Raw genomic sequence first — 14,164 nt, 5'->3', positions numbered from 1 at the left:
TGACATTATAGTAATGATTGTGATTATTGTTTTTACTACAAAAATGGTTTATTGTGTTATAGGTATTGCTGAGTGAATTACCCACAGGACAAAACAAATTGGAGGTTGCTCTTGAAAGAGCAGAGAAAGCCTGTTCCTTGGCTGATGAAGAAGAAAAAGAAATAATTGAACAAGAAGTGGTAATGCTACAAGAAGAATTTGATATACACAACGACACTCTTCAAAAAACAAAAGCATTATTAGAAGTAAATAAATCAAATTTGACTAACCAATATTGTTAAATATTAATTAATGGTTGTAAAGTTATAAATTATTCACCGTTTTTTTTTTTTTTACGTAAGGATGGAATATACAAATGGAATGACTTTGATGATTACTCTAAAGGCGCCACCAAATGGTTGAATAATACTGAACAACTTGTACAATCATACAATAAATTGCAGCCAAATCTGGAAGGAAAAAAGGAAGCATTAGAAGAATTTCAAACTCATTTGCAAACATTGTTTGATTGGCAGAAGGAATTGGATATTTTAAATGGAAAAGCACAGGTATTTAAAAAATATATTACCTAATTCATTTTTAACTAATTAAGTTATTTGTGTACATTTGTTCTATGTACCTAAACAATTTTTTTATTATAAACAATTATTATTAGCATATTTGATATAAAATATTAATTTTCATGAATAATATTTTTATTTTATACTGTGATTTTTGTTAGGTTCTATTGGAAACATGTTCTGATACACGTTTATCAAATTCAATCACTCAGATGACAACCAAATATAATACATTACTTTCTCTAGCTAAAGAAGTAATGAGACGTTTAGAATTACATTATCAAGAACACCAACAACATAATTCACTGTACCAGGAATGTCTGGATTGGCTTGAAAGAACTCGGGATAAGGTATTTTCACTAAGAAAATCTTACTAGAAAATTGTTAAAAAAATTATTTCAATTTTGTAGTTAAATGAATGTGAAGAAATACCCAACAGTTTAAATGAAGTGAAGAGTAAACTTCAAAGCTTAAAAGTGATTAGGCAAACTCTTGAACAAGGTCAAAATCGATTAAGATACATAATGGAATTAAAAGAAAAAGTTGTTCTAAGTACTGAACCTCAAGGTGCTGTTAAAATCGAAGAAGATACAGAAAATTTAAGACAAGAGTTTGACAAACTTTCTAATAAAATTCAAGTTAGTAAAAGGATATTTTATTTATTTTAATTAAATAAGTTTTTCTACTTATACAATTTTATCCTTTTAAAGATTTGTAACAATAATTTAACATTGAGAGTATCACAACTCGAAGAATTAGAGAAATGCATAAAAATATTAAATGAATGCTTGGATGATATAAGCTCTAAAATCAATGGAAATGATCTTGATCAACCATTAAATGACTTAAGTGAAAAGAAAACTGCATTTGAAAAATTGAAGTCCTTGCTTCATGAACTTAATACTCACAATGATTTAGTATGTATACACTTAAACGTACAATTGTATTTCAATAAGTTTTATTATTAAAATAATGATTAACAGGTTAAACGTTTATCGTCCAATATTGATAACAAGTCTTCTTCACCTCAGGAATCGATAACTTGTGTGTCAAGATATAATAGTCTTGTTAATATGGTAATAATGAATATAAAAACATGAATAACCATTCATATTGTATTATTATCAATTATTATTCATATTATAGATAACTAATAAACTATCAGCCATGGAAAATCAAGTAGCAGAACATGAAGCTTATAGAAGTGCTTTTATAAACTTAAATGATTGGTTAAGAAAAACTCGAGTTGCAATTCAAAGTTGTGCTGATACACATGGTGATAATAAAGTTAATACTTCTAAGATCACCCAGCTAAAAGAGATTGAAGAATCTTCTCAAAGTGGTGAAGGAATGATCAAAGATGTTTTAGCACTTATTGAAACCCTAAAAAATAGTACTGGACCAGAAGGTTGTGATAAATTGAACCAAGATAAGAATCAATTAAACAGTGACTGGGACGAGCTGAAGCATTTTATTAAGGAAGTTCAATCGGCATTAAATAAATGTGCTAAGGCGTGGGATGATTTTAATATAGTATATAAGGCATTGAAAGACTGGGAAACAGATTTAACAAATAAAGTCACTACAGCTTCATTGTCTAATGAAGTGTATACTCCAGACGATCTTGACCAATACAAACTTTGGCTACAAGAAATCATTAATCAAAATGTATCTATTGAAGAACTTACTGATCGGTGTGAATCATTAATGGAATTAAGTGCATGCAATTGGGTTAGGGACGACACACTAAAAGTACAATCATCATACACAACTTTATTAACTACTACTCAAGGGTGAGAATTTTTCATTTATGAATAACTTTAAAGAAAAATGGTTCTGATGTTTTTATTTATTACTGTTCTATAGACTTGTATCGAAAGCAGAGAAGAGTTTGACTGATCATACTGAATTTATAGCAGCAAAAGAAAAAGTTGAAGAATGGTTAAACCGTGCCCATGGTACAGTCCAAGATTGTATTGGAGAAGGTGATTTAGATTGGGTGAAAGACAAACTACAAACAGTAAATCTGGTTTCTTCTAGAATAACAGAAGGTATCAACTATTGAATTATTTATGACAAAAATGTAATTGTGTGAATGTATCTTATGATATTTAATTTAAATTTTGCCGTGTAAACAATAATAATAATGTTGTTATCAAACCAAAGGTCTTAGCTTAAATTGCATATTTAAATTATTTTAGGTCAATATTTAATGAATGGTATGCAGGAAGTTTTCACCAAAGCATTGAATAACACATTAGCAGCAGAAAGAAATGCTTTAGTTGATTCTATGGAAGAACTAAACAACAGTTGGAACAGTTTAAATATTGATTTAAATTCTGTTATTGCACATTTGAAATCTCTCCAAGCTCGTTGGGAAGAAAACAATGAAGCAAAAGATAATCTTGAAAAATGGCTAAGCTCGTTGGAATCTAAAACAACTAAAAAGCATGATTTTAGAGCAGATGTTGGAGAGATGAAAACGCTTCTCGAAAGATTAAATAATACAATAAATGAGATTGATGAAAAAGAAATCGATTTCAACCATGTTATCACTGAAACCGAAGAACTTTCAAAGTTCTGTAAAAATAATAATCTAAATTCTGATATTAAACAGTTAAAAACAAGGAAAAATATACTTAAAGAAAAAACATTGAAACGTATAGATAGTCTAGAAAGTGAAATATCACAACATACCAATTATTTACAAGCACTTCAAGAATCTGAAAAATGGTTATTGCAAATATCATTTCAGTTGATGGCGCATAACTCATTGTATATCACCAATAGACAACAGACACAAGAACAATTAAGACACCATCAAGTCTTACTAAATGAAATTATTCAGTAATATATGGTAATTGAAAATATAAAGGATAATTTTATTTACATTTTTTGTTTATTCATAGGTATCAAGAAGTATTAGATGATTTAAAATCTAAGGGAAATACTCAAATACAACGTTATGTTGCATCTACACCGTCAATTCAGGCAATAGTTGAACAGCAATTGAATAATATTCAAGATAGTTATAATTCATTGTTTAACACAGCCCAGCAAATAAAAGCTAGACTTGAAGAGTCTTTATTAAAATTCAAACAATATGAAGACATGTTGGAAAGTATTTGGTCGAACTTGGATGATTATCAACCATTTATGAACAAAACCATAGATGATAATTGGACTTTGGCAGAATCTAAAGAGCAATTAACGATTTACCGGGTAAGAATATATTTTTATAAATTTTTTTGGTAAGTAATCAGGCAACAATTGTTATGCAATAATAACATAAAATAGAATAGACTAGAATTATAGAATCAAGATAAATGACATGGAGTAAAATTAAATATTTTTGTAAGCTAATAACATTAATTTAAGTGCAAAGGTACCTAATGAAATATCAATAAATAACAATATAATCAATAAAAACATACAAATTTCAGTATTTGTTTGACTGTGGTATGAATGTGTTTGTTTTGTTTTGTCTGTTGTTTCAACCCTATATATTCTAAATACTTGGAAAATACTATAAAAGGTACAAAAAATAAGCAAATATAGAAATAACTTAATAAATAAAAATATTAATTTCTTAAATATCCTCATTTTTGATAAAATTCAAATTGAAGGAATACATAGCTTTTCATAAATGTATACCTATGTCCAATATCTCAAAACAAAAGTGTATATCAGGAAAAGTTATAAAGCTTTCTGGAGGCTTGTGCAAATTCTGATGATGTAGGTAGTAGGTACCTACCTGAAATTTTGATATTTTAAACCACTGACCTAACACACACAATATAACACCTCAAACAATACTACCAAATAAAATCAATTGTGAACATAATATCACATACAAGTAAAAACTCTATATCATTATAATTATATGACATTTTTTTAAACTCATATTATTTAATATTTTAGGATCTCTTGAATAAGTTACAAGGAGAAAAAACTAGGTTGGCTTTAGCTGTACAAGCTTGTGAAGCTGCAGTAGCAAGTATTTCTAGGCCTAGCAGTCCTGTGGAGTCAAGCAACTCTATGATACCTGAAAAAGAAATTTCCATTCGTTTACGCTTAGAAGAAAACCTTGATCAGGTAACCCATTGTGCATAATTCAATACATTGTTACAATATTCAGAATGCATTGTATTGATTTATTATTTAACATTTTTAATAATTTAATTTAATTTATAATTATTATAAATAAAGCAAATTATAGCTGTGTGTTCATAAATACTAATGTTTGTAGTTTTTGATTTCATTTAACAAGGTAGTGTTGTTTTTTTTTGTTTTTTATGCTACATAGAAAAGCAAACCGGCACAAAAACCATCTAAAACACTGTTATCAATGCTTGAACACTTAGAAGCCACTGGCATACCTAAAATTTTAATTCCATTTACTGATTATGTATGTAGTTACGTTTTTATATTAATTGTTAATAGTTTATATGTGTTTTTAATACTTATGTACCTATTATATGTTAATACATTTTAATATTGATTCAATAGCATAACATAAACTATTACATGCAATTTTTTTTTATGAATTCTGATTAAAATAGTATTTATTATTTGTAGGTACAAAACTTTGTTGATGAATTAATCAATATGATATCGGTATTGGAAAATAAACACAACCAGCGTGCAATCATTTATGAATGGATTGAAGAAGAAATAGTTATTTTGAACAAAATGAAGGAGAAACCAACTAGAATTAACATAGATGCAACTGCTCAAGAAATAACCAATTTAAATGAAATATTACAAAATGTTAATGATAAAAAATTGGAAATAGCTGAATTAGTATCAGATGATTCGTCAGATAAACTTGTTACTGATTTAGACAATTTGACAGATATGGTAAATTTAGTACCTAATTACCAGGTTTCAAATTATATAGCACTGAAAATTAATGAAATATTCTCTATAATATAACCAAAAAAAAACCCATAGTTATAGCTATGTTATAATCTATGCCCCAAAAACACCAAAAATAATATAAACAATATTTTTAAAAAAAGCAGAAGAATAAATATAGAGTAATTATTAACAAATATAAACAAATTCAAACGATACGGAGAACTGATTGAAGCTGAAATACGCACGACAATATATTCTAGAATATAAACAATAATAATTAATTTAAATGTACCCTTGTACTGAGTAATGAGTAAAAGGTCCATGCAAACATATATAATTTGGCATGAAACAAAAATGTTGGAATTTTTCTTATGAATAATGTACCTATTTTTATAGGTATTATGTATTTATAAATTTAATTTTTCATTTAAAATAAAAAAGATTTATGAAAAATACAAAATAAAGCATTATACTGTGCAATTGTGCATATTAACAAAAAGTAGTACTACAAATCTAAAATAGGTACCTACTTCAAATGTGCAAAAAAAGTAGAATAAAAATATCTTATTCTCTAATATTTATATTATTTTTGGAGTCCCTGATGCATAATACAAATTTATAGCTCACTCTGCTAATTGTATCTGTATTCTTTAACAATTAATAAATACTATCTGAACCCTGATAATTACCTGCCTATAATATTAAACAAACTATTTAAAAGTTGTATTACAAGTGTTAAACTATACATTTTTTTTTTAAATTTAATGGATATTATGAATTAAATAATAATTGTTTTCTATTAATTATAGATAAATGAAATACTTCTGAAAAAACAATCTGATCAAAATTTATTATTAGTATATAAAAATAGTGAAACAGATTTACAAAATTGGTTTGATAATTTGTCCAAGTGTATTGAATCATTAGAAAAAGGCAGCGGAAACACTTGTCAACAAAAATTAGAACTGTTTAATGATGCCAAAGAAGATTATGTTAATAATGGAGAAAAACTTATCAATAATTTAAGGTTGAACTGTCAAAACTTAAAAGAAGTAGTCAGTATTTCAGATGCTCAGTTACTAGATGATCAGGTATACCTATTTGTTAAATTTTGTTTTCCTATATTTTTTCAACTAAGTAAATTATAACTCAAATCATGTGTATGCATGTATAATAATACATATATGATTACCTATACAATATATTATATTAATTACTAACATTGTTTGTAACTACAAAAACTTTTTAAAATATAATACAATTTAATTTTGTTGTAGATGAAATCAGCTGATCGGCGTTATAGAGACTTTTGGACAAGAATGGAAAGAAAATATGAAATATTAGAAAATTCCAAAAAAAATTTGCTATATACCAGATCACAAATTGAAGAAATTAATAATTGGATAGATACAAAATTACAACTGTTGGATGAAAACAATATTGTTAGTTATGATAGTAACAGTGTTGAAAAGAAGTTAATTGATTTAAAAAATATAAATAAAGAAGCAGAGACAAAACATATTTTCTTAACTGATTCACTTACAGTTAAACTCAATGCTATAGAACTTGAATCAGAGCCTATAGAGTTCAATGACCTTGAAGAAAAGTTGTACAAGCCTACAATTAATAAATTGGACAATTTTAAAACAAGTAAGCAAAATAAGTTCTTTGAATTTTTAAGTCAACCTAACCTAAATTTTACAATAATTACAAAATCATAAAATACTGGTTTTTTTCTAGAAATTAATGAAAGTCTATTAAAAATCAAGAGCATGCATGAAGCCAGTCAAAAGTTTGAAAATTCACTTAATCAGTGTAATATATGGTTAGATCGCAGTGAAAAAGATCTCTCACCAGATAAATTTAAACTTGAACCTTTAGAATTGATTGTAGCTGAAAAAAATGTTGAGAAAATATTAGTAAGATATATTTATTAATTTAAAACACATTTAATGATCAATAATGGATAAACTTATTTAATTAAAATAAATGTTGTTAATAGAATTTAAAAACAGAAATTCAAAGTTTTAAAGATGGAAAATTATCAGATTTGGAAAAAAATAGTCAAGTTTTATCTGCTTTTTGTGATACAGACAATGTTTCAATAATACAATCAGTCTTAAATGGTAAATTAGTATTGTTAAATTAAGTACAACCAACTTTACTAACTAAACTTTTATAAATCATAAATATATGTGTTTTTAGATGTTCTCAATAAGACTAAACAAATTAGCAAAATGAGTGATTTTGCTGAAGAGAAATCAAAATCTGTTTTGGAAAATAGGAAAAATGTTGAAAATAATGTTAATTTATGTCAGCAATGGTTTAGTGAAGTAGAAGTGATCATGTCTGCTGATGTTCGTCTGTCAAGTTTAAATATTGTAGAAGATCAATTGCAAAAGGTAAATTATTAATTTTAATTTTGAGATTCATTATTAATATTTTTTTATCATGTCATAGATCAAATTTAAAAAAACTTTTAAAAAATGTATTATTGATTTATTATATTACAGTATGATGATCTTAATAATCGCAGTTCTGAAATTGATAATACTATTGAACAACTTAAAATATTTAGTGAACAAATGATACTATCTGAATCTGATACATTAAAGATAAGCGATCAAATTTTATCATTAGAAAATAGTCAAAAAAGAACAAAATCTATGATCAAAGATAGAATTGAAATGATTGGACAATATCTAGAAAAAATGAAAAATATTTCTAAAATCGTAGAAGAAAGTAATAAAATGATTCAAAAAGTTCAATCAAACTTGCAAGAGCTTGATCGTCCAGTGGGAAGTACTGTGGATGATGTCAAAGAAATGATAAAGTCATATGAAGTTAGTCAATCATATATTCTATTTAGAACTTTAATGTAATCATTTATGATATTCCTTTTTACAGACATTGTTACAAGAATTGAAAGAATGGAATGATAAATTAAGTGATAATGATAATGAATCACTTAACGAAATTGTCAAGCAGCAAGAAGAGCTGATCAATACAATTGAAAAACAACTATCAAAACTTGGACAGCTGTTGCACCTTCATGAGCAGTTTATGACATTGATTGCAGATATTGTCATGTTCCTTACAAAATATTCTAGTGTTGTCAATGAGATTGGAAAATCTGGAAACACTATTCAAAACAAAATCAAGCAGTTTGATGAGGTTTTTTATTTTTCATTAATACTTAAAATACATTTTACAATGATTATTGTTTAAAACATTAAAGGTTACGGTTAAAATTCAAGAGTGTGAAGCAACTCTCTTGTTGGCAACAGATAAAGGTGAAAGAATTGCAGAAGTAGGTTCTGCGTTTGATCATAACAATATAACTCAGCAGTTGCAATCATTAAAACAACAGTTGCTTACTTTGAGAAAAGCTGTGGAAAAAGAAAGACAAAAACTTGAAGCTACCGCAGCAGAACATATTAAACTTGCTGCGGATTTAGAACAAGTTTTAGATTGGATACGTGAAAACGAGGCTCTCATTAAATCTAGACCTCTGCTTGAAATTAATATCAATAGTGTTGAAACCGATTTAAAGGCACATGAGGTAATATTATTTTAAATAATTTGAATAAATTTGCATACACATTCTGAAATTAAGATGATGAACCATAACAGTTCAAAAGTATTTGATAGAATAGTGCTGTTTGAATAAAATCTATTTTAATAGATGTATAATAATATAATTATTAGTAAAAACTTATATTAATGATATAATTCAATCAAATCACAGAACCGCTATAATTACGAATAATGTACTATATTAATATAAGTTTCTAAATTAGTAAAGTGTAAAAAAGAACGTTTGAGATTCCAATTTAATATAATATTACATATTATTCTATAAAAAATGTGTAGTTAAAAAAAGAAATAATAATAATAATAGTTAATAGTAACCAATTGTTCACAAAATGTTAATGGACATGCCCTTCATACTACCTACTTATAGTTAAATTGAAATAGTATTAATTATTGATGTTACAATGTTACTTTACATGTATAAACTTTGTGCCTACTGAAATAAGATATGAATTCTACTTAAAAACAAAATACTTTATGAATAATTTTCATACGTTTATTATTAAATATCTATTATATTATGACACTATACCTATATTAATAATTATATAATATTTGAAATATTACAATGTTATTTTTAGGAATTAAAAATAAAAGTTGACGAGCATTTGTCTCGATTGAAAATTATACATTCAACGGCCCAAAACGAAAATATTGAAGACAGCACAATGCTTGAATGTTTGAGTGAAGCTAGCTCGTTTTTAAATACTATTCCAAAAGAATTACAAGACAGACAAACATATTTAAATATAAATAAAGACTATCGTGTAGATTACGAACAGTTAAATGACAAATTTATACTGTGGATTACCGAAGCTAAACAAAAATTGAAATCTGTCGAAGAAGACAAAAATGATTATGAGAACATGGTTTCAAATATGGAGCATTTAAAAGTATGTACCTACTGTGGAAGATGTATTTGTTGAATTGATCCGTTTATTGAATTTTTATTTTTTCAGGCATTTTTCAGTGATCAGGCTATTCATGATTTAGTCACAAAGAAAATCAAGCATTCTATAGATAAAATAAGACCATCCTTAACTTCTCAGCAAAACGATGTACTAACGGCTGAACAACGGAGTTTTAATAAGGACCTCGACGACGTAATGAATTCGGCTAAAGCCATTCAGAAGAAAATGGATGATGAATTTGGTGTTTTAAAAGAGTATAGAAATGTTTTCGACAAAGTTTCATCGATTTTAGACCGCTGTAAATACAACGAAGAACCTATTCAGAACTTAGCTGGCTTATACTTCAATGTTGAAAAAATAACATTAGTGCAAAATGATTTACTTGTAAGCGACGTATATTTATTAGTTGTTTTGCAATCATAATTGATAGATGCGGTACCTAATGTTTTGCATTTTTAGCGTCAACAAAACGAACTGAATTCATTACTGAATAAATCAAAAATGATTGTTGATAACGATGAAATCCAATCTAATACCGATTCGCTTGCGAAACAATGGTCTGAACTAGAAAAAGAAATGTCGTCTCGAATAATGCTAGTGACCGATGTGGGCGATAAATGGAAAAATATCGAAGACGAATATAGGAAAATCGAAACCGAATTTACTCGCATTAAAGATGCTCTAACGAGCGTCGACCAAGTGATTAGATCGAAAGATCAATTAGGGGAGTCTTTAGTTACACTCCGTGTAAGTTTTGACCATTTGTGTATTTTAAATTTTTCTAGTTGCACATTAACATTGATGGTGCTTTTTTTTTCTAGAAACTTAAAGAAAACCTAGATGGTTGTGGTGATCAACTCAATAATACTAAGCCGATCGGCGAGAGCGTTCTCAACTTTTTAACTTCTGAATCTCATCCAGCATTTACTACTTTGAGAGATGACATTAAATCGCATGACGAAAAATACGAATCGTAAGTTATATTATTTTTTATTTGTTTATTTTTAAAAAATATCATTTTTCTCTTCTGATTAAGCTACAATACCGAGGGTAATTTCTAAACAAAAATGTTTAAATACAATATTAAACTTTACATACTTTCCTAGTAAGTAGTATAATATTATGTTACCTATCGATTCTTAATGAGTATCAAGTAAAATAAAAATTCCATTATACTGAATAATTATTAGTAAATATTAGGAATAATAGATATTTTATTGTAAATACCTATTAGCTATAATATAATAAATATACGTTCATTACATTGATGTATTACTTTTAAATTATAATATAATTACATTATATTATAATTTAAAACTCTCTTTGCAAGAAAATAATTAACATTTTTAAATTGGCATTAAACAGTTTAGTTGCGAATGCCGTTTTAGTGCATTTAAAATGTAAACGTATTTTAGGTCGCTCGACCAACTTGCAAGTTATGTTGACAATATAATTTATACAATTTATGTACAAGGACATAATCGTATTATTCATTGTAATGTATAATGTACTTATGTATTATATATTGACATTATCTTGACACATAAAACTTCTTCTTTTATTGGACGTCTAGTGCAGTTTTTGCTGGGTGAATATTTATTTTAGCAATATTTGATATTTGCTCTGTCTTGGGTAAGCAATAAATTAGGATTTTGAGTGAAAGAAGGTTTTCGTTTTGATAAAAACTAATTTTTTGTCTTGTTGATGTGATCAATTTGATTCAATTTAGAGCGTTGGATACTGGATAATCATTTTTAATTGAGAATAAAGTTCAACACATGAATAAATTTACATCAATACTTATTACCAATGATTAATTAGTTTGTAATTTAAGAAAAAGCAAATAAATTGTTCCTCACTAATGTTATTATTTATTAGTTTTTATTATTGAATGCATTCCATAAATATTCAGCACTATCTGTCACACGTTAGGTTTTAAGTTTAAAAAAAACGTAAGCATTTGTTTTTCCACCATACACCTTGAATTTTAATCATTTTAAAATTAGATAAATATTTATTTGTTTCTGGGTAATAGGTCAATGTTATTTATTTGAACAGTACAATTAACCTAGGTGTAATTTGCTAGATTTATTTCTAATTGGATAATGTTGTTCTATATATATCAATATATTATATAATATTCAACACCTCGACTATTATAGTAGTTATACTTTTTATATTATATCCAGGTACCATAAAATATAAAAATAACTTGTTATATTACGTTGACGGAGCTAGCCAATGTTCCGGTAGATAAGGGATTATTGTTGGCTAACCTAACATTTGTTTTTATTATAAGAGCTTTAGTATACAATTATATTATTCAAGTTGTATAATATAACGAAAATGTATAATAGATGTGTGACGTGGGTGTATAAATATTATCATTAAGAATAAATAAAAAAGTACAAAAATGGTTAATTTCAAATAACAATTTATTTGATCTACACTTATCGAGAAAAAAATTATAATTAAAATATTTATGTTTTTTAAATTATAAATTAATCTGTAAAATAACAAATATTAATTAGTTTATTTTGCAACCAAAAATAATAGTACATTGGTACATACCTAGCTATCCCTTTTCCGATATTTGACTAGATTTGTATTAATAAAAAATAGATAAAAGCACGTTACATAACTATACGAAGTATAATACGCATAATAGGTACAATGTACATGTGTTATAATAATATTATGTATAGTGGACATCATTATTATTATCATAAAAAATACATATGAATTTTGAAGCAAACAATTTATAACCGTAACGTACTATTTTGATTATTTGTTATTTTTATTTATTTTTATTTATTTGATTTTATAAAATACATAATACGAAATATGTTTCTATTCCGAAACTTTATGCGTAAATATTGTAACTATATGTAGTATGTTGGCCTATACGATATAATATGACTCATCCCACGACCCGCAGCACAAAACATGCTTTCAAAAAAAATTCTAACTCATTGGCATGCTGCCAGATAATTAATGTGTGAGACCGCCTAATTGCTTATGTCATATTTCTCAAGTCCTCAAATACAAAGTATTACAGCTTTTATAATTTCATGTCGTAATAATAATACGTGAAATTCTGGAGATGGTACCTATATACCTATATTTATTGTGAATTAAATCTCGTGAAAATTTACTAATGCTCAGATAATAATGATATGTGATACAATAATTGCTATCATAAATTATTTCAGCTTTGTTAAAAATTAATTAAGTGCGAGATGAAAAAAAAAGAATTTGGCATTAGGGGAGAACAATAAATTGATTAAAATCTATGTCCATACAAAATATAGATTAATGGTATATTATATCGTATTATTTTATATATTGCACATGTAGTGGATAAGGATTTTATGAATTATTTTAAGTTTGATTCGTTATGAAAATGCTTGGAGACCGCACTATATTTTGATTATTTATGTTTTTTATCATATTTTTGCGAATTTAATACATTGTTTAATACAGTGCAATTATTTTTATTTTATTTGTCTTGCAGAATCTCTTAGCAGACATAACTTAAAAGATAAAAAATTAAAATTAACATTGCATAACAATAAAATACAACTATTGTAGATTCTTATTATTTCGAAAGTCAATAACTTGAATTGTTTGTATTCTCAAGTTGTTTATATTTCTTAACTATTTTCTGTTCCCCGTGTGCTTCGGCATAACGAGAATTTAATGTTTAACATTATATATTATTTAGGATGATTTTGAGTGTGGTCTGTTCTAATAGGGAGTTCAACATAGGCAATATGGAATGTACGAGGGTACGAGTTTAATGACCATTAGGGTGCATAGACATCTTAAGAAAAATATAGGTATCAACAAGTGTAATCACACATAATGCCTTAATATAATATGTAATATGTTAAATTTATTGTGACCATACTGTTTTGTTGTGGACAAAAACTTTTTTCATTGGGTTTTTTTCGCTAAAAGTACCTACTTGTCTCCTTTCTCCTTCAATACCTATTGATTTGTTTATTGTATAAAAATATTCTGAAAATAGAGTTGGATTTGTTAATACTTTAATTTACACTGAACCTTTTCTTTATAAAATTTTCATATTCACTTCAATATTCGACCTAGAAATACATTATATTATTTTGTTGATACTATTTTTTTTAAGTAAGGAAAAATTAAAAATAATTAGGTAGAAATCCATTGCCTAATTGTCAAGTATTGAAAATTATTGTGGAATAAATTACCAAGTTGAAC

The 14,164-nt window shown here is 26.5% G+C and overlaps 1 protein-coding gene across 1 annotated transcript in view; it reads left to right on the top strand.

Moving 5' to 3' along the window:
• Positions 1–14,164, top strand: part of LOC111037875 (nesprin-1) — a 68,858-nt gene that overhangs the window by 38,697 nt on the left and 15,997 nt on the right. The window contains exons 61-85 of the mRNA XM_022320719.1: positions 63–245; positions 342–548; positions 722–910; positions 971–1,198; positions 1,271–1,477; positions 1,544–1,636; positions 1,707–2,353; positions 2,427–2,611; positions 2,762–3,407; positions 3,470–3,782; positions 4,482–4,655; positions 4,867–4,968; positions 5,139–5,420; positions 6,230–6,511; positions 6,698–7,070; positions 7,161–7,339; positions 7,423–7,546; positions 7,626–7,822; positions 7,934–8,263; positions 8,328–8,594; positions 8,659–8,982; positions 9,596–9,907; positions 9,974–10,309; positions 10,385–10,672; positions 10,747–10,898. Of these exons, the coding sequence (XP_022176411.1) occupies positions 63–245; positions 342–548; positions 722–910; positions 971–1,198; positions 1,271–1,477; positions 1,544–1,636; positions 1,707–2,353; positions 2,427–2,611; positions 2,762–3,407; positions 3,470–3,782; positions 4,482–4,655; positions 4,867–4,968; positions 5,139–5,420; positions 6,230–6,511; positions 6,698–7,070; positions 7,161–7,339; positions 7,423–7,546; positions 7,626–7,822; positions 7,934–8,263; positions 8,328–8,594; positions 8,659–8,982; positions 9,596–9,907; positions 9,974–10,309; positions 10,385–10,672; positions 10,747–10,898 (6,620 nt within the window). The remainder of the gene's footprint in view (positions 1–62; positions 246–341; positions 549–721; positions 911–970; positions 1,199–1,270; positions 1,478–1,543; positions 1,637–1,706; positions 2,354–2,426; positions 2,612–2,761; positions 3,408–3,469; positions 3,783–4,481; positions 4,656–4,866; positions 4,969–5,138; positions 5,421–6,229; positions 6,512–6,697; positions 7,071–7,160; positions 7,340–7,422; positions 7,547–7,625; positions 7,823–7,933; positions 8,264–8,327; positions 8,595–8,658; positions 8,983–9,595; positions 9,908–9,973; positions 10,310–10,384; positions 10,673–10,746; positions 10,899–14,164) is intronic.

This window comes from Myzus persicae, unplaced genomic scaffold (genome assembly GCF_001856785.1).
Source record: "Myzus persicae strain clone G006 unplaced genomic scaffold, MPER_G0061.0, whole genome shotgun sequence".
Lineage (NCBI taxonomy): Eukaryota > Metazoa > Arthropoda > Insecta > Hemiptera > Aphididae > Myzus > Myzus persicae.
The sequence above is the reverse complement of the archived record's forward strand: the minus strand, read 5'-3'. Positions and strand labels throughout refer to the sequence as shown.